Below are 22,065 nucleotides of genomic sequence, written 5' to 3'. Positions count from 1 at the left end.
ATTTCGCGCAAAGCTACACGAGGGCTATCTGCGCTAGCCCTCCCTAATTTAACAGTGTAAAACTAAAGGGAAGGCAGCTAGTTATCACCACCCACCGCCAACTCTTGGGCTACTCTTATCAACGAATAGTGGGATTGATCGTAACATAATAACGCCCTCACGGCTGAAAGGGCGAGCATGTTTGGTGTGACGGGGATTCGAACCCGCGACCCTCAGAAATAGAGAAGAATAATTGGATTCTAAAGTAAATTAACTAGATCGTGTGGACTTTTGGGGAAAATAAGATAATTATTTACAGCTTTAAGTTTAAATGTAGTAAACAATAGTGTAACGAATTTTTGTACATACAATTGACTTATTTTGAGTGTATAGTATTTTATAACAAATGGATTGAGTGTGTTTGTTTACTGTTGAAAAGTAACAAACACCTTCTGTAAAATATCTGACTTTATAAAAACCTGACACTGCTCAGTTATAACCATATTTCATTATGCCTTCTTTCATTCCTGCTGGAAAACAGCTAACTGGACTTGCATCCAACACAATGTCATTCCTTTCCCTACTGTGTAGTAATTGCATGGATAAAAAGAACCGGGGCCTGGCATGGCCTAGCGCGTTAAGGCGTGCGCTTCGTAATCTGATGGTCGCGGGTTCGCGCCCGATTCGCGCCAAACATGCTCGCCCTCCCAACCGTGGAGGCGTTATAATGTGACGGTCAATCCCACTTTTCTCTAGTCTTACACTGCTAAATTAGGGACGGCTACCACAGATAGCCCTCGAGTAGCTTTGTGCGAAATTCCAAAGAAAGAAAAATAAAAAGAACCAAGCTTCACTAAGAAAGAAAGCGCGTAGAGACTGCAAGTGCTCATTCCTACGCATGTAAGAAAACCTTGTTAGCAAACCACTACTTCTGAAGGTTAGAATCATTGTCCTGTTAACTGAAAACATCCCATCATACGAAAATAAAAATTAGTACACCAAGTTTACATGATAGCAAAGCTACTGTCTGTTGATTTCACTTATTACTGATAATTTGATTCACTGAATAACATTTCAATTCAATCAAATTATCTTGCACTACTCAACGAAAAAATCAACTAAAACTACTTTTCTTACAGACACAGTGTAAATGTTTTTACTGCTCCTTTTCAGTGTAAATGTTTTTACTGCTCCTTTTCTTACATAAAAATCCATTTATTATCAAATACTTTAATGACAAAATTTTTAGATTTCCTCAATAACATAAATGGAAATAACAGACACACTGTATCTTTAGATGATACTTTCCAGGACAGTGGTCACAGTTAAAATCATATCACAGTTTTAACATCCAGAGAAAATTCCCTATTTCCATAATCACATTAACTGTTTTATTATTTGTGTAATTGATTCATTTATGTTATACAACATTCATAAATAACTATGTGTATTCTGTATAAACGTAAGACCAAACACATACACCCAGGTATACATATATATGGAATGATACACATACATAGTTTACTCGTTGCCGTACATTCTATTACCTTACAACAAACAACTACCAGCTTCCATAAAATTTATTTCCGTAACCATCTAGGTAACTCCGGGTCTACAATGTGCTGTCATCAAATGCAATTCCTTGTTTTTCACACACCACAAAATAAATAATTATTGGCAGAATTCAGTCAAATTAAGACCTTTGAGTTAAAATTATTTCTGTCATGTTTACTATTTGTGCGGTCCCTACAACACATCGGTACACACAATTCCCTCAGTCATAAAGAAATATCATATATTCTTGGGAACAATCTAGCAAGAATCAAGTAACATGATGCTCTGTAGAGATTCTTACTACCTACTTAGTTTGTGTGAATAATCCTATCGAAACTTCAAATGATATTTCCTTTGTAATTTTACTCAGTAACTCAGGAGAATAAGTTTGAAACACCCTTTTAGTTATTGATGTTTTTAATTACATGGCTGCCCTAGCTTATGAAGTAATTAAACGTAGTGCTTACATTATACAATAGGATATGATCTAATAACTCAGAAAGCTGTTTTTTTAAACTTCAAGCTTAGTGCAAGTTAGCAATATGCTATGTACTGTATAGAGAAACTAATTTCGGTATTTTTTGTGTCCACTTCAGTCTCATATTGTCTTCCAGTAGAAAAACTGGTCAGCAACGTTTACATACTACTAGAAGTGCGGATTCTTTTAAGGACATAGAGGATGAGAAAGTTAACTTAAAGTGACTTTGGAAGGTTTTGAAATTAGGCAGCTTTGGATTAACCAGCTTTCAATAGTTTTTTTGTTATTTCATTATCTATTTTGTATACATTTTTTTGTTTCTTTCCAGTATATTTCATGGGCAGAAACTTTCATACGAAGAAAAACAACATAGTTTATGGTTCCATATTTAATATGTTTTTTGTGTTAAAAAACTGTTACATTATTTCAAGTTTTATCTGCATACTTTCCTCACACTGGTATAGTGTGATATAAACACCGTACTTTATACCTTCAGGTGTTTTCTATTTGAAAGGTATGTAATTCTAAAATTATTATTCTTTAATATTTTCTCTGGAACTCAATTTTGTGTTGTAATCAATACAAGCTGGTTTCATATTGTCGTTGTTGTTGTTTCTTTACCTTCATAAAACAAGTTTTTTCTTTCTTTAAGATGTCAATTTGTAATGAAACTTTGTAAATCTAATTTCAAGTATTATCGGCTGGAATATTCTGCAAGTTCTAAGAAAAAATGAAGAAATAATAGATGTTTTGACCTGCTTCGTTTGTTTTTGAATTTCAAGCATAGCTACATGACTACCTGTGCTAGCCGTCCTTAAGTTATCAGTGGGAGACTAGAGAGAAGACAGCTAGTCCTCACCACCTACCGCCAACTCTTGGACTACTCTTTTATAAACGAGTAATAGGATTCACTGGCACATTATAACGCCCTCGTTGCTGAAGAGGCGAGCATGTTTGGTGTGACAGGGATTCGAACCTGCGACTATTCTACTGATTTCTGTACTACGCTGAAATTATGAGTACGTATTTTAGTGTTATTTTATTATTATTCATATTTATGTTTCCCAAGCTGACAAAAAAATCGCCTGAGTATTTTTGCATCCAAGCCTAGACAGACATACTATACGAAATGCTGCGAATGTCCACGAACTATTTAAAAAGTAATTATTTTTCTTTGAACGTTGCTCGATAGTACGATTAGATACCAGTAGCCTAATCACTGTTAAGCCTAAGTTTAACAAGTAACTAGTTTTTAGACTGAATTTGTTAAATAGAACAAAGTATTTAATTGTTCTCACAACTTGTTTGTTTGTTTTTTGAAATTCGTGCAATGCCATATGAGGGCTATCTGTGCTTGCCATCCTTAATTTAGCAGTGTAAGGCTAGAGGAAGGCAACTAGTCATCACCACCCACCGCCAACTCTTGGGCTACTCTTTTACCAACGAATAGTGAGATTGAACGTCACATTATAATGCCCCCACGGCTGAAAGGGCGAGTATGTTTGTTGTGACGGGGATTCGAACCTGCAACCCTCAGATTGCGAGTCGAGCGCCCTAACAACGTGGCCATGCCCGGCTTGACCTGCTTAGCGTGGCACAAAAAAAGCTAAAATAATTTGAAGTACTTTTTATTTTCCAGTATAAAAGAAAAACATTTTACATGTTGTTTTTTCAAGTTATTAAAATACCAGAGAAGGAAGTTTATCATCTTTACTTATTTTAACTTTAAATGTGATAATGGGGTGAAGGTAAGGTTCCTGAAAATTACTTTAAAATCAGTTCTTGGTTTGGCAAAATATTAGCAACCTATCAGAAACATGTATATTCTGAAGAGTTTATCTTTATCAAAAGAAGTAAGCTGAGAAACTACAACAGATATACAACACTTTTTTGAGAATATGTAACTAAAATAATGAAACGTTCAGGTATTTACGAAATCCTGTGTTAAAATTGAAATTTGAAGTCGTGCTTGAACAAATCTCGTCGAGTGCTTTATAAAAACACATAGTTTTACATATTGTTCTGTTATCTAATAAAATATATAATAAAAAAGCAACATCCTCAAGTTGAAGGTCACTTTTTTGTTCACTTCTGTATACATATAAAATATTGACCATGACAGGTAAGCAATTTGTTGTTTTTACAGATCTTGACAAGTGATAAAAGTGTCAATGAAGACAGACAAGAACAAGTTAAGTCTAGGTAATTTTCTTTACAGAAATACAGTGGAGCGCCATTAAGCCGCGGACCAGTGAACCGCGAAATCGCTTAAGCCGCTGTAGCAAACCTTGTGAGCGAGGATTATCGCGGCTCACCGCTAATTTAAGAACGTGTAAAAACACGGCTTACGAATTTAATCCTGGCTTTATAACTTCAAGGGAATATTTAAAAAGGATTTGCTTTAATTTGGGAAATAAATAAAATATATTACAATAGAAATCGACCGTTAATCTACCTTATCCGCTCTCTATGTCAGCTTTATGGAGGCCGCCATTGTTACCGAATTACACCTCTCCATACATTAAAGTTAATCCGCGGTAAATCCGTGAAAAAAAGTGATCAATAATTAAAGTATTATTTTTAATTCGATAATCCGATATAATGATCACGCAATGGCCCGGATGAGGCTCCTCGGCGGAGCTGTTGGCGATTTCGGCTTTTCAGTCACAAAGGTTTAAGCTGCGGACCACTTAAGCCGCGGTTAAGCAGGTTGACCCCCCAAATACCGCGGCTTAACGGCGCTCCACTGTATATGATACTGATATATAGTGATAAAGCACCAACACCAAAACTGTTTTTCCCCCTCACTTATATCAGTATTAACGGAGCCCGGCATGGCAAGGTAGGTTAAGGCGCTCGACTTATAACCTGAGGGTCGCGAGTTCGAATCCCCGTCGCACTAAATATGCACGTCCTTTCAGCCGTGGGGGCGTTATAATGTGACTGTCAATTCCAAGGCCTTCCCTCTAGTCTTACACTGCTAAATTAGGGACGGCTAGCGCAGATAGCTCGCGTGTAGCTTTGCGCGAAATTTAAAAACAACAACAGTATTAACGTTCTCTTATAATAGTTAAAATCATATTGAAAACATACATAAATTCCTGCCGCAAATTTTAACCTCCATCATAAATTCCACTAAACATGGATAACTTTACAGTACTACACATCAATATCCAGGGTGCTCTTGCTTCCAAGAAACATGAGATTGAAGATACAACAAACTCCATAAAACCAGATGTTATTATAATTAGTGAAACTCTCCTCTATAACTACCATCGATTCAAATTAAACGGCTACTCCATTATTAGGCATGACAGGAAGGATAATGGAGATCCAAACAGAGGTATTTTATTATTGTATAGGACTGAACTTATAGTTCAGGAACTTAGTACCCCTCCCAGTAACGAATCTATAGTCATCAATATAAAAACACATAATCATACTGACGTTACTGTGGCGGGCATCTACTGCTCGCCTAGTACAGTGTAAGAGGCAAATCTTTTGCATTCATTGTATAATAGCAATCCTAATCTAATCATTACAGGCGATCTAAATAGTAAACATATAGCATTCAACTGTCGAAGTACAAACGCAAACGGCAATATACTTTTTCAATTTTTGGATGAATCTAACATGATTTTATTAAATGATGCAACATCGACACATATCTCATACGCACACGGCACCAGTAAAATACTGGACCTACGCCTGTATTCGTATAATATGAGTCGCAAATTCGTAAACTTTCATGTTGGTCACGGTTTGGACAGTGACCACCTCCCAGTTTGGTGTATCTTCAATCTCACCCCCCACTTAAACAAAATTAAAGTTAAAGATCAACTGAATTACAACAAAGCTAATTGGCCAGTTTTTCAAACTATCTTAAATCAAATCTTACCTCCCGAAGTACTACATATTGCCGCGGACGCATCAGATATAGATGCATACTGCCATATCATCTCTGAGTGTCTAAAACATACAGCCAACAACTCTATACCGAAACAAAAACACTTCACAACAACTCACTCATGGCAACCACATAAAGACATAATACATTTATAAAAGACAGACGTATACTCCGCAGACAGTACATACAAAATCGCAACCCCACACTTAAAACACAGATCAATACTATAAGGAATAAGATACGACATTTAATCCGACAACAAAAACAAGAAAACTGGGACACCTTCTGTTCCGATCTAAATCACAAAACTGATCCTAAACAATTCTGGACACACTTAAAAAGATTTACGAATACAGGAACAACAAACACAGTATATCCACCACTTGAACTGGATGGAGAAACAGCGTACACCAACATAGAAAAAGCTGAGATATTTAAAAATCACCTAGAAAACACGTTCAAGACACACCATGAACAGATATTTCTATAATACAGTTAATAACTTTATTGATCACAACAAAAGCATTTACACACCTATATTTCCAGTCAACACTATTATACCCCAAGAAAAAACAAAAGACTGGAGCACTAATCAACTAATTAACTATATCACTGTAACGGAAGTCGTAACTGATATTAACAACACAAAAAACAAAGCCCCTGGAGAAGATGGTATTCAAGCTATCTTCCTAAAACACGGCACTCAGAGATTATATGAACACCTAACAGCTTTATTTAATCTATCATTATCAGCAGGATATATCCCCGTTTCTTGGAAGGAAGCAATAATATTAATGTTCCAGAAAGAAGGAAAGCCAGCGAATAAACCAAACAACTACCACCCAATTAGCTTAACCAGTTGTATTGGCAAAGTATTAGAGAGGATAATTAGTAATCGTCTCTCAGTATACTTAGAAGAAAATCCAAAATTATCAGAAATTCAAAACGGATTTAGAAAATACCGCCAAACCTCAGACCACCTGATTCGACTTACAGAATCAATTACCGACAGCTTCAACAAAAACGAATGCACTGTAGCTTGTTTTCTCGATATTGAGAAAGCTTTTGACACAGTGTGGCATAATGGTTTGCGTCATAGGTTACTTGAAATGGCCTTACCCCAGGAAACTATTCGCTGGCTGTCCAACTTCCTGGAAAACCGTAAGTGCAAAGTAAATGTGAATGGGGCCCACTCAGGGTCCTTTTCACCCGAAGCAGGAGTCTCGCAGGGAGGGGTTGTTAGCCCTATATTATTTATCATGTATGTGAGTAATATGTCTCTGTCGAACCTAAATTTAGGTTATGCATCACAGTTTGCTGACGATGTAGCAGTCTGGAAAAGTGCCCCCACTCCTTCAATTGCAGCAACGAACCTACAACCAGTTCTAAATAACATCGAAGAATACTGCCAGAAATACAGAATTAAAATCAATATTCCGAAAACCCAAGTGATATTATTCAGCAGACTCAATAAGCTGAAGAAAGATCCACCAAAGCTCTATATGAATGGATCACTTTTACTGACTGCTACTTCTGCTAAATTTCTAGGTCTAACCTATGATTCAAAATTAACGTGGTTACCGCATATTAAAAATATACTGACACGAATCTGGAAAAGAGCAAACTATTCAAGAAGTCTTTCAGGTAAAAACCAAGGAACATCACCAGACAATATACTTAAAATCTACAAAACGTCTATCTACATTAGACCCATAATAGAATATGCATCACCTGCCTGGATTAACATAGCACCCACACATTTACAGAAACTTCAACGTATACAAAATTCAGTACTAACTTCGGCATATAAAGTACCACGTAGCACCTCAACCACATTCATGCACAAGTATGCGAACATAGACACAATATCTGAAAGATTCTTGCATAATTCTCTAAAATATTTCAATAAGAATTGGCATAAGAATGACTTAATGTGTGATCTCGACAGATACAACGTACATGATGTAAATAGTCTTAAATACCTCTCCCCTTTTAACATGTATTTAAGGAATGTTGCACAAGCTGGTCACCTTGCACTAGACACTTAATCCTTGTTTTTCTTTTAATGATCCTAAATTTTCTCATTATTATTATTATTATTATTTTTTATTCTTTATTTTATTTTACTTTTATTTTTTTTATGGTTACTGTTTTATTTTTGTTTTTGGAATTTCGCACAAAGCTACTCGAGGGCTATCTGTGCTAGCCGTCCCTAATTTAGCAGTGTAAGACTAGAGGGAAGGCAGCTAGTCATCACCACTCACCGCCAACTCTTGGGCTACTCTTTTACCATCGAATAGTGGGATTGACCGTCACATTATAACGCCCCCACGGCTGGAAGGGCGAGCATGTTTGGCGCAACACGGGCGCGAACCCGCGACCCTCGGATTACGAGTCGCACGCCTTACGCGCTTGGCCATGCCAAGCCTTTTATGGTTACTACTAGTAGTAGTAGCATTTTCTCCATGGAGAAAAGCAACAAAAGGAGAAAAATACAAAAAATATATATATATATATATATATTACATGAAAATCAAAAAAAAAGAAAAAAGAAATATATTTGAAAAATACAAACAAAATTAAAATTAAAATCAAAAAGAAGAAAAAAATACAAAAATGTATTTAAAAAAGGAAGAAATAACCAAAGGAAAAAAAAAAACTTTACTTGTGCGTCCATGCATGGACTGTGCCCTGAAATGGGCCTGAGTATGGTGTTATACTTTTACTCTGGCCCAAAGCTATTATAAAACAAATCCTTGAAAGACAGACGCTATCAACGTTCGGGAGGGAAGAAGAGGTCTAATGTACCTGACCCTCCTGGGTATTTAACATCAATACCCAAACACCCACACCGTGAAACTCGACTCTCTTATCACCGGTGAAATCTAGTGTTACACGTTTTTCTACACGTGCCTCATAAAAGTGATTGCGGTTTCAATAAATCATCCCTAATATTCATATAATCTGTCCCATTATACAAATTACATGTTTAATATAACATGTATTTATCAGTTTGAAAGTAAATGAATGTATTTATACCCCATCTTAATAATAATTATATTATTAGTTAGAAAATATGAAAATATTTTGGCCATGACTATATCCACCACAACATCAGCTGTTGTATAATCTGCGACTGCAGTATTTACATTATTACATGAAACACTTTGTTCGTTACTACTGTATTGTCATGATTTATGTGCATTTGTGCATCTTTTGTCCCAGTATATATTTTGGTTAGCATTTCTTAAACAGCTATAGTTCAAATGGTACATTGATAACGTTTCGTAATTTTAACCAGAAGATGACCTAAGAAGGTCGAGACTTTGTTCTCTACTTTATTTTAATAAAAGTTTTAATACCCATACCAGCCGTCTTGAGATGCATGTGTAGCTTATATGTGACATTTAAATATGTTCAAACATAAATCCACTACAATAGTTTGTTTGTTTTTGAATTTCACGTAAAGCTTCACGATGACTATATGAGCTAGCCGTCCCTAATTTAGCAGAGTAAGTCTAGATGGAAGGCTGGTAACACAAAGTTCACTGGCAAAACCAATCCACGTGCTCCAAGCAAAAGTACAGAACATAACATAGAATATTTACCTCGAATTTATGTAGATAAGAAATACATTATTTCTCAACCTTTCTTCTAAGTTTAGAATTTTCTAGACATTTTTTCTATAGAGGTAACTGAATGGGGTTACACATATTTTTTTTTTTTAATTTGCTTACGACACTGGTTTAAACATATATACCAAAAACTTCTCCATATTTTGCAATACAAATCCTGGCTAAAAAATAAATAATATATCGAAACATTTATTATAAAGGTGTTTTTTTTTTTTGTTTAGAATTTCGCGCAAAGCTACTCAGGGCTCTCGGTGCTAGCCGTCCCTAATTTAGCAACGTAAGACTAGAGGGAAAGCAGCTAGTCATCACCACCCACCGCCAACTCTTGGGCTACTCTTTTACCAACGAATAGTGGGATTGACTGATACATTATAACGCCCCCACGACTGATGCGACGGGGATTCGAACCCGCGACCCTCAGATTAGGAATCGAACGCCTTAACACACCTGGCGATGCCGGGCCAATATTATAAAGGTAAACAGTGATATTGTTATCAACAGATTCGGATGGTAACAAAACATCAATAGTGGACCAGATACAACTTTCCTCTTTTTACATTTAAAAATAAGAATAGCATACTAGATAAACTATTTTACCCTGCTTTTATTTCAATTGTTTTAATTTCCACTTTCCTTACATTTATAGTTAAATAATTTGTTAGGTTACAATGAATACAAGATTTTTAAATTTAATTATTAATAAATTATTAACACAAGTTTTGAATTTTCAAAAATTTACATGAAAATATGTGTTGTAGATACTTTTAGTACTAACATTTTAATTGTTTATGATACTCGGAAACCACCACCTTACAAACTCAGTCAAATCAAAGCTATTGGTTAACAGCGTTCTTTTTTAAAATATGGTGTTTATAAGTCAACATTTACAGTACAAGATGGAAGGATATGAGGTCGTTACAACGCTGCGATTATTGACCATTAAGATAAGGGATTATCTTTCATGTGAAAGTTTGTTTTTGAATTTCGCGCAAAGCTACTCGAGGGCTATCTGCACTGGCCGTCCCCAACTTAGCAGCGTAAGACTAGAGGGAAGGCAGCTAGTCATCACCACCCACCGCCAACTCTTGGGTTACTCTTTTACCAACGAATAGTGGGATTGACCGTAACATTACGGCTGAAAGGGCGAGCATGTTTGGTGCGAGGGGGATTCGAACCCGCAACCCTCGGATTACGAGTCGAACGCCTTAACACGCCGGGCCCCATATGAAAGACGATAACTTTTTAGGTTAAATCCAATTATTAGTTTCAGATAAATAAACACGAGCAAAAGCACTTTATCATCAGTATTTTAATAATTGAAAGTAAACAATATTTACTTTTGAATCAAGCGGTGAGCTTCCAGTTTACTTACTGTATGGAAATCGATTTAAAAAAAGTTATATTATTTGGAAAAAAAAACACAAACAATAAAATTTAAGTAAGTAACGTCAAACAATTAATATTTAAGTAAGTAACGTCAATTTAGCAGTGTAAGACTGTGTATGTTAAATAGTTCACATGTTTAAAACTTTTATTTTTTGCATATTACTTTTAATTGCACAAATCACATTTATAATACAAATAGAAAACAAAAGTTTAATTCTGTGTATGACAGTAATATGGATTATGTAATAATTGACGTAAATGTATACAAGAGACTTTCACGTAATATAGGACATATCACAACATACGAACAAGTACATTTCACGCAAATTGCAAGTGAAGAAAAGGGTTAGCGGTAAGCCTAAAGTCAGTATATGACGTCATTTCCAGTTTGCTGTTTCATAACTTAGAAAATATCAACAGTAATAAGTATCTTGGATATTTACGCATTCAACATAACTTTGTTTTCTTTAAACGTAAAAGAATGAAAATCTTACCTTCCGCTTTTAACTAAAACGTTTGTCATTTGAAGAGTTTAGTTTACTTTACCGGCTACCATAGCAACCACCTGATGCATTATTTTCTAAACATTATATTATCCTTTACAGAATATGTGGTGGAGTATGTAGTACATTGCCTTACGCAATTACACGTAATCGCATCGTCTGAATGAAATATGTAATATTAAAAAAAAAAAAAAGAGTAATTACCACAATCATAAAAATAAGTACACACCCAATTATCAGCCAGTTGGCATAAGCGCAAGTAAAACGACAAGATACGACAATACGGAAAGGCGTTACGACTTTGACATCATTTCACTGATGCATTGGGTAAAACAAATCAATAGACCGTTACCTAGACAACGCATGCCACATTGACCAAGCAAAATCTTTAGTATGAATTTTCCATCCAAGCGCTAGCTTTTAAAGCTTATGGTTCTAAATACATCGATTAGTATATCAGTCTTTTCTCGTTCACGATATTTCTGGGAAGACAGTTTTGGCAGCATTTACTGACTTAGCGACGCGTTGTTGTTTTTCTTAGTTGCTTACTGCCATCAGAGACAAGAGGTGATGAACTCACTATTGAGTTTGTGTTTAAATTATTGCACAAAAGTTTTTCAAAGTTTCTTCGCTCCTTATATTAAGAGGTACGCAAATTTGTCACACATTCTTTAAAATAACTTCCTACTGATGGAAGTACTTATTTTCTAGCCCCCACCTTCCCACCTATCTCATAGGGTTTCACGTACATCATATCTCTAGATCTGTAGCGCTTTACATACCCATATGTAGGATGTTAAGTATTTTAAACCCACATAATTACATACTTCTTAATCTTAACTATTACTGTGTTTGAATCTGTTTAGGCCAGGGGTCACCAAACTACGGCCCTCAAAGGTCATTTTGACCGGCCCGCCAGCAGCTAACCGCTTGGACATAAAAAGTGACATTTCATCAAATGTCCGACTGTCATAACAAAATAAATCACAAACACGAGACGTTATAATAAAAGAAACAAGGCTGTCACGTGCATTTTTAACCAATAGGAAAATTCTTCTTTCGTCCTTGCTGCCCGTTTATTCATATCGAGGCACGTATCTATGAAAGCATTACGATTTCGAAAACAAGTACAGACTTAACCCTCGTCCTATCGACTCGTCTTGTAAATTCAGCGGCCTAGGGTTACCGCTTCAGCAAACTCATTTCTCTTAGTTGTTGGGTTATGCGCTTTTCGTAACTTGTTCTTAGGTAAGTGTCGTGGCAAACGTACGTTTCAGTATATTTTGTTTGTGCGTTCTTGGAGGGCATGGCATGGCCAAGCGTGTTAAGGCGTGCGACTCATAATCTGAGGGTCGCGGGTTCGCATCCCCATTGCACCAAACATGCTCGCCCTTTCAGCCGTGGAGCGTTATAATGTTACGATCAATCCCACTATTCGTTGATAAAAGAGTAGCCCAAGAGTTGGCGGTGGGTGGTGATGACTAGCTGCCTTCCATCCACTGATAAATTAGGGACGGCTAGCACCGATAGCCCTCAAGTAGCTTTTTGCGAAATTCAAAAGACAAACAAGCGTTCTTGGACCAGTACAATACTTTTCTTACAGCATTCTGTGTTTTTCATTTTCAGATCCTGATTTTTTTTTCACCCATCGTTATGGCTGCTTTTAAAAGAATAAAAGTGGACTCTGAGTGTTGTGCTTTCGATGAAGAATGGGGAGAAAAGTACTTCTTTGTGGAAACAAAAGCTACTTGTGTGATATGCACCGAAAGTGTTGCCGTTTTGAAAGAGTACAATCTTCGGCGTCACTATGAAACAAAACATCTATCAACATATTTAAAATTTTCAGGAAAGTTCCGTTCTGAGAAATTTGAATCCATGAAACGTGTTTTTGAATCTCCAAAGAATCTCTTCACGAGAAAGTTTGCTGAAAATGAATATGTCATTCGTACAAGTTACAAAATAGTGCATAGGATGGCAGAGCGAGGAAAACCTTTTACTGACGGCAACGTCATCAACGTATGATGGAAGCAGCAAATGAGCCGTGTCCTGAAAAAGCCAATTTCTTTGAAAGTATCAGCCTTTCAGCAACTTCAGTTGTACGGAGAGCAGAAGAACTTGGAGAGAACATCGCATTACAGATATGCCAAAAAGCTAGAAACTTCCTATAGTGTTCTCTGGCACTGGATGAGTATATTGATCTCTCGAGTACGTCACAACTTCTCGTGTTCATTCGTGGAGTTAATTTGGACTATCAGATCACGGAAGAGTTGGCATCAGTTTGCAGTGTGCACGGAAGAACAACTGGAGAAGACATTTTCATGGAAGTACATAAAACTTTGCAAGACTATAACCTTCAGTGGAATCAGCTTAGATGTGTAACAGTTGATGGAGGAAAAAACATGGCTGGAGTAAAGAAGTTCTGGTGTGACTGATCAGGAAACAGTTGGAAGATCTTCAACTCCCAAGCGCTCTATTCATACACTGCATCATACATCAGCAAGCATTCTGTGGAAAAGACTTAGATATTTCTTGCGTACTGAAACCAGTCATTTCTGCAGTGAACTTCATTCGGGGTCATGCACTTAATAATCGCCAGTTCAAGACGTTTCTTGAAGAATTGATTCGGATTTCTATGACTTGCTTTATCAAACGGCGGTGAGGTGGCTCAGCTGCGGTAAAGTCTTGTCTCGTTTTTATAAGCTGAGAAGAGAAATAGATGTATTTTTTATCGAAAAATATAGAGCCGATCCACTTCTGTCGGATCCAACCTGGTTATCAAAGTTGTCATTTTTGGTTGACATCACATCCCACATGAATGAATTGAATTTGAAACTTCAGGGAAAGAATAACATTATCTGTGATCTCTATAGAATCATTAAAGGGTTTCGGAGAAAGCTGTCATTGTTTGAAGCACATTTGGAAGGAGGAAACCTCTCTCATTTTCAGTGTTTCAATGAGTTTCATGCTGGAATCACAGAAGATGTCAACATGGAGTTTCAGAAAAAGATTATTGGTGATTTAAATAAGTATTTTTAGAGAGATTTTCGGATCTCGACAGAATCGAAAGTAACATTCTCCTTTTTCAGAATCCTTTTGATTGTGTCATTGATGACGTGCCAGTGAAACTTAGCTGGAGGTCATCGATTTGCAAGGAAATGACTTGTTGAAAGCAAAACACAGAGAGGGGCAACTTATTGAATTTTACAGCTGCATACCTGAAGATGATTTTCCAAAGCTGAAGCAGTTTGCATCTGGTATGGCATCAGTGTTCGGAATAACTTATGTCTGTGAACAAGCAGTTTCAAAAATGAAGTATGTGAAGGCGGTACATCGATCAAGGTTGACTGATGAGCATTTGAAAGCAATTCTAATAATTAAATGCAGCAATTAAAAACCGAACATTGAAGATATTTTGAAAGCCAAACGCCAATTTCATAAATCTCACTAACTTTTTTGCAGCTTAGTGAAATTATTGCATGCTACTCCCACATGGCTAATGTGGCATCGTAAACGTAGTGTTAAGTCTTTTACAGAGAGCTTCCGTTCTAGCTTATGAGTATTGAACATAATGATCATGCGGTCAGCGCTTCTCATTCCCCAAGTAATCTGGCCCCCTGTGAAAAAAATTTGGTGACCCCTGGTTTAGGCAATGGCGAAATTTTTTTCAGTTAAACGTAATGATTCATCACTTCCTTTTCATAGATTTCCATGACATTTTATATTCGCGTTTGATCCATAAAAGGCATCCCGTTCCGAGCAAATTGGAACGCACCATACTGTTACCTTTATCACCTGATTAAATAGCCTAAGGAATTTTCCATATATTAGCTCATACGTCTTGCATGATGAACTGTATAATAAAAGCTGTACAATGGGCTATCTGTGTTGCATCCACTAGGAGCACGAGTATGGAAACCACGTTTTTAGCAGTGAGAGCCCTCAGACTTACCTTTGAGCCATTGGAGGGCAAACACTAAATATGAATTAGCATATTGAGATTTATTGTTGTTTTTTCATGGCGTTCTTAATGTTGACATACAGAAGTGTTTAATTACGACTTCTTCATTTTAACATAGCAAAATGGTCTTGTCCTCTGGTGAAGGCAGACTTCCTCAGAAATATTTTCTTATTCTATAAATATTTTATGCCTTAAACTATGAAATCACTTACAGACAAATTGTAAGGTGTAAAAAATTATGAAATAAGTGTACATTTGAATATTCCATTTTCAATAATATCAAATTTACCCATACACTTCTCGTTTTCTTATTCAATAACAATTTAAATAAGTTCCAAGAAAAAGATTCTGCCTTCCCTGCGTGTCTTCTTGGGGTGTTTGTGGTTTTCGTTTATAACTTCGAGTCAAATTTGTTTCAGTTATACTGAATGAGAACCTAGTTTTAAAAAAAAAAATCTCGATCAGGAGCTAACAATAATTGTCTTCATGATCAAGAGAAAAATAAGAAAAATTATCTAAATTCAGATCCCCCGCTGGTACAGCGATAAGTCTACGAATTTACTACGCTTAAAATCAGGGATTCGATTCCCTCGGTGGACTCAGCAGATAGCTCGATGGGCTTTGCTATAAGAAAAACACACACTTATAATGGTCTAAAAACGTATTTGGATAATTTCTCTTAAGCTTCGTGCTAACAACAACCAACCACTCAAAAAACGAAAAAAGATAGTAATGTTTCACGTTAAAACAGTTATAAACTTTTTGTTTCCCCCGACTATAAATTCGAAGCATTAAAAATAGGGAAATGGTGAAATAAAATAATTCACACGACAACCACAGCCAATATAGTGTTGCAGTGGAATGGAATCTATCAGAATTACATTTCGATATTCTTTGGTATTTTGTAGATAATATAATACCACTCAAAACAGATCACTGTTGGTAAGTGTATATAACAGTATTTTCCGACTTAAAATACCCATACACTCAAATCATAAATAAATGTTCTGGTCACGAATTTAAAATTTCCAAGATAGGGGTATCCCTTGCACTAAGTGGCATCTGAAAACAAATAAATATGTATGAACTTGGATCATCAGGAACATTCAGAAAGAGACAAGTAAAGTTGTAGCCCAACTGTGAAAAGTAAAGAGCAGCGTCTTGTAACAGGTGAAAATGCGCGAACACAAACAGTGACAAAACCATCTACGAGCGATAATCACTAGTATCCAGCGTAACCAAAAAGAATATCATCTAGAAAAGACACGAATTACGTGAAAACAAACTGCTTCTACGATATATCCTTTGAACCATAACGCAGGTAAAAGTGGTGTGTTTTAGACAAAACAGTCCTGATGGAGCTATTTGCACTGAAAACTAAGCTGTAGGGCTTTGGTCAAGATGTACAGTCGTCACATAGAGCATATCCAGACGTTATGACATGGATTGTAATAACGTAGTGAGGTTCCAAAATCGTATTTAATATAATGTACTTAACAACAACATAAATCTTCAATTTACAATAGAGTAGTTGTACGTGAACAAACTTCTGTTTCAACTATGTTTCCATCAAACTTAAACATTCCAAAAATTCATGGCTTATGTCCCGTTGCTGTCCATAATTTGGAGCTGCGGATACACTAAAAGAGTGACGTTTAAGTCCTACTATTTGGCCATACATAAATAGCTAAAAAGTTTCCAGTAGATAATCTATCAGTTCAAAATTGAGGATGACTATGTGCAGAAGCAGAGAAATTTATGGGAGCTCGAGTAATAACTTATAATTTCTTATTTCTGTGTGGTCTTGAATAGATAGCCTTAAGCAAAGGTCATTATCAATTTTCAATTTTTCAAAACAATTTTGTTTTGTTTTGAAAAGCTACTCGAGGTCTATCTGTGCTAGCCGTCCCTAATTTAGCAGTGTAAGACAAGGCAGCTAGTCACAACACCGCCAACTCTTGGGCTACTCTTTACCAACGAATAGTGGGATTGACCGTCACATTATACCCCACGGCTATTCGACAAGTCGCATTGCCATGCCGGGCCCCATTTCAAAACAACAAATCTCTTTTATGTATTCGACAACATTGTGAAAAATGTATATCTTATAAATGAAAGTAGTTATTTTTAGGAACATCTACAAATGACAACTTGGTTCCAAGATTATGATATGTCAAAAGTATCAAATACTTGTATCTATTTCAGTTTTCAATTTTGTAAACATAAGTAACATTATTAAATTAGTAAGGCCAGGTGTGGCCCTGGGTTTAGTTCTAAAGGTTTAAGATAGAAAGATACAATGTTTGAGCCGTTCGTTTCGCACTTGCAATTATGGGGACGTCATGAGAATGACAGCCGATGTCGTTATTTGGTCCTAAGATAGACAAAACCATTATGGCTTTGTGTTTTGCTATTATCTTCTCTCCAGTCAGTAGTCCGAAATTAACAATGGCTATACTTGTATCCAACGGTAGGAGTAATAGGTAGAAGCAGGTTTTAAAGAATTACCTAAACATGACATGATACGTCGACATATAAGGGGTAAAATATAGTAGCGGTTGTAATTCATTTTTAACTCAAGTGAGATTCACTATTATTATTGAATTCAATAAATATAACAAACGAATACATATCACGTTTATGAAATAAATAATGGCTGCTAAACTGCTTTGACTAGTCAATGATAAGGAAAGTATTTGGTGACATAAAATCCCCTTTTTAACTTCTTTTCCAGTTAAAGCTCCATAAGCAGGAATATTGTTTTATCTTGTAAAGCACAAAGCTACGCAATGAGCAGTCTTAATTTTGCCAACCACAGATATTAAATCTGACTTTTTACGTCATAAGCCCACTGACATACTGCTAAGCCACATGAAGGCAAGTACCACCAAAGTTGCGTGAAAACATCCACCAAGAGCCCACAATATTTCACACATCTTCTTGCATATGATCGTTCTATTGTTTCACTTGAAATTTCCCAAAGATACACAAGAGCTATCTGTGCTAACCATCTCTGTTTTCATAGTGTTAGACTAAAGCGGAGAGAACTTGTCAACGCCACCCACCGTCAACTCTTGTGCTACTTTTTTTTATCAACAAATAGTTGGATTGACCATAATTTATAACACTCCCATGGCTAAAGAAGTGAGCATGTTAGGTGACGGGATTCTAACCTATGACTCTCAGATTGCAAGTCTAGTGCCTTAAACACCGAGCTATGCTAGGCCTGCATATGATCGTAGTATTCAGGTATATGGAATTCATACACTGGTAAGTCATCTCCGAAATAATGAGAATTTATGTTGTTATTTGTTTGTTATCAAACACAAAGCAACACAAACGGCTATCTGTGCTCTGCCCACCACGGGTATTGAAAACTGGTTTCTAGCAGTGTAAGTAAGCCGGCATATCACTGTGTCACTGTGAGTCTATTCAAATCTCTACAAGCGTTAGGGGCATAACGTGTATCTATAACTGTTTGCTGATCAAATAATAACTGAATATTACCACGTTGAAGCCGCTAAAGACCGAGCTACACAAATACACTGGTTTCTTCAAGATGCTAAATTAGCTTACTGTCTTTCAACTGACTCTACAATATATGTACAACAATTACGATAAAGCAATACTGTTTCTAATCGTACTAATCAGAAATTCGCTAGTTATCAATGAATGCTTTATATAAAAAATTCAGTAACTCGGAAAGGGTATGGTCATTATGGTCTTGCAAATGAATAAAGAGCAGAGACAATCTCAGTAGGGTAATATGAAATTTTGAAGGTGCAGATCAATGAAGGCCACAATATATATATTTATATTTCAAATATTTTGCATCACATTTACTGAAAGGCAGATTTCATGGTAAGAATATTATTAGCAAGCAACTGATTTGGAATTAAATAATGTTATAAAAAGGTTTTTTGTAACCGACTAAAATGTTTCGTCCACAAAGAAATTATTGATATTTTTGCAAGACACTGTACGGGTACAATTTATTAAAATAAACATTAATAGCGTAATGTTATTGTGTTAACTTCTGTTTGAAAATACAAAAGAAGTAGTTAAAAACTCTCAAAGAAATCGTAAGTAAATAAGTAACATTTTGGTCAAACAATATTAATCAGTCCTTAATTAGTTGGACTTGTCCTACTCTGTTCAGAAGTTTTATTGTATCGTCATTAAACTGAACAACTACAAATAAACAACAATTAACCTGCATTTCTTTTATGGCCTCACTTTCCATGCGCATCGCCAGATGGTACCACACAAGTGTTGACCTCGGGCAATAGGGGTAGAGCTATTGAATGTGAAGACACCAGTGACGATGATGACGTCATAGTTTCGCTGATAATTACAAAGACCAAGTTGTATCTCGGAACGGCTGATATGGGTAACACTTTTATTGATAAGGAGAGAACAACGTTTCGACCTTCCTGGGTCATCTTCAGGTTAAAATAATGGTTTTACTTGTTACATAATCTAGACATTGTGGATGTAATCACACATTTTTATTTCAAGTGGGTTTCCCGTCATTTTGAAAGACCAAGTTGCTAGGACACACTGTGAACTGAGTGAGTGTAACATGGTGCACCGTGACGATGACCTCATCACAGAGTGTCTTAATGTCTAGATTACGTAACAAGTAAAACCATTATTTTAACGACAAACTTTTCCACAGCAAGTTTTTTTTTCACTCATATGGCAACTTTCAAAAAGATTTAAAAAATAATTAACACACATTTTCGAACGTCCTAGTGACAGTTTTTCAAATATTTTATTCTAATGTCAAGCATCACCAAACATTGGCTCCTCCTGATGTTACGTATGTAGATTTAAAGCTTTTAACTGCATTGAATCAGCACTATAAAACAATAATGAATTAAATATCGCATTACCGTTGCCAGTCCAGATGGTTAACTTTCAGTTTATTTTTTTTAATAATAGTATATAATATCCATGAAAGAGCTAGCAGAGTATTAAAAACATTTTTAATTGAGATGTAATTATATTTGTCAACATAATAAACAGAATAACACTATTAGGGATGGGGTAGATCAAGGATTGGAAAATTAAATTCCCTTCTTTTGCTAAAAATAGTCAACTGCACTGCGCCTTCTACGTAAGTAATGTCCAGATCTAAGTAATTAGCATGGACTTCTTTATTATTATTACTCCTTTATATTACCAGTAATGATACTGCTATATTTGGGAAGTGTAATAGCCAGCAACTAGCGACGCGGAGAAGATGTAATTATAAAGACAAATACAGTAACATAAAGTCTTCAAAAAGCAGGTAAAATTTTGGGAACATGTGATGAGCCAAGATGGCTTAGAAAACTTGTGTTTTGTTGGTAAAATTAAGGACAAGATAACGATACAAAAACAAAGATCTATCTGGGCAACATATTGAAGTGGTTAATTCACAAGGTCAGAGGCGTGTTACTAGAAATAAGAGACAGAATGAGATCGAACTGCAAGATTGTCCGCCACGGATTGTGGGTGGTTATTATGATGACTATAACTTTGGAATTTTAGAAACTATTGAATATAACAACAGAGACAACAATTATAGAATTAATGTATACCAAATCCTTTGTTAAATCAAAATATAAAACATATATATATAATTATCACATGGTATTAGTTAAACGAAAATTTTGTAATTTAAATATTACTAGTAAGTCAAAATGTTTGTTTTTGAATTTCGCGAAAGCTACTCGAGGCCTATCTGCGTTAGGCGTCCCTAATTTAGCAGTGTAAGACTAGAGGGAAGGCAACTAGTCGTCACCACCCACCGCCAACTCTTGGGCTACTCTTTTACTAACGAATAGTGGGACTGACCATCACATTATAACGCCTCCACGGCTAAAAGGGCGAGCATGTTTGGCACAACGGGGATGCGAACCCGCGCCCCTTAGATTACGAGTCGCACGCCTTAACCCATCTGGCCATGCCGGGCTGAAGTCAAAATGCTTTATAATTTCACTGTTCACAAGTTTATAACATTTTCATATAATAATTTGAACCTCTATCGAAATTACTAATCAATAACAATTCTTCATATAATTGCTGCATTATAGTTGGAATCTAAAATGCAAAAAAAAGAAATACATTCTTCTGTCAATGGCACGTCGGTGCTACATAATAAATGCTCAATGACGTAGTTTAAACTTGCTAGCTGCAAACTTTGAGTATTTTATACTCGAACGGTAAACTTACCATTTTTCTTTTAAAAACATCAGTACTGATCCTGTTCAACATAATTCCTGAAGCCATTATTTTTCATTCTCAGTAACAAATTAAATAGCAGGTGTACAACAGCTTAAAGACAATTTCTACCCGCATAATATCTCAAGCACAAATTACTATATTCTCAACAAATACTGTTACGCTCCTGCCGTCTATCGCATATATTTTACTCTATTATTGTTGTTGTTAATTTATATTATTAGTTTTGACTCAAAACAAAAGAAAAAAAACACTAAAAACACAGCTGTTTCTGTTTCGATAAGTATGTTTATAACATATACAACTGACTCATTTTAAGTTATGTTTGATGAAAACTTTTGCGCAGTCTGCACAATAACCGTTATAATAATTTTTTGTGTTGCATTGTTTTGTGATTGGAGGAATAAAACTGTGCTGTATATTTAACAAGAAATGGA

General features: G+C 35.9%; 1 protein-coding gene across 1 annotated transcript in view; it reads right to left on the bottom strand.

The window, feature by feature from the left end:
- Positions 1 to 21,787, bottom strand: part of LOC143256950 (cyclic nucleotide-gated channel beta-3-like) — an 83,297-nt gene extending 61,510 nt beyond the window's left edge. The window contains exon 1 of the mRNA XM_076514866.1: positions 21,620 to 21,787. Within this exon, the coding sequence (XP_076370981.1) occupies positions 21,620 to 21,676 (57 nt within the window). The 5' untranslated portion in view covers positions 21,677 to 21,787. The remainder of the gene's footprint in view (positions 1 to 21,619) is intronic.
- Positions 21,788 to 22,065: the final 278 nt, after the last annotated feature.

Source organism: Tachypleus tridentatus, chromosome 7 (assembly GCF_004210375.1).
Source record: "Tachypleus tridentatus isolate NWPU-2018 chromosome 7, ASM421037v1, whole genome shotgun sequence".
Classification (NCBI taxonomy): Eukaryota; Metazoa; Arthropoda; class Merostomata; order Xiphosura; family Limulidae; genus Tachypleus; species Tachypleus tridentatus.
This window is presented reverse-complemented; position numbering and strand designations above follow the sequence as displayed.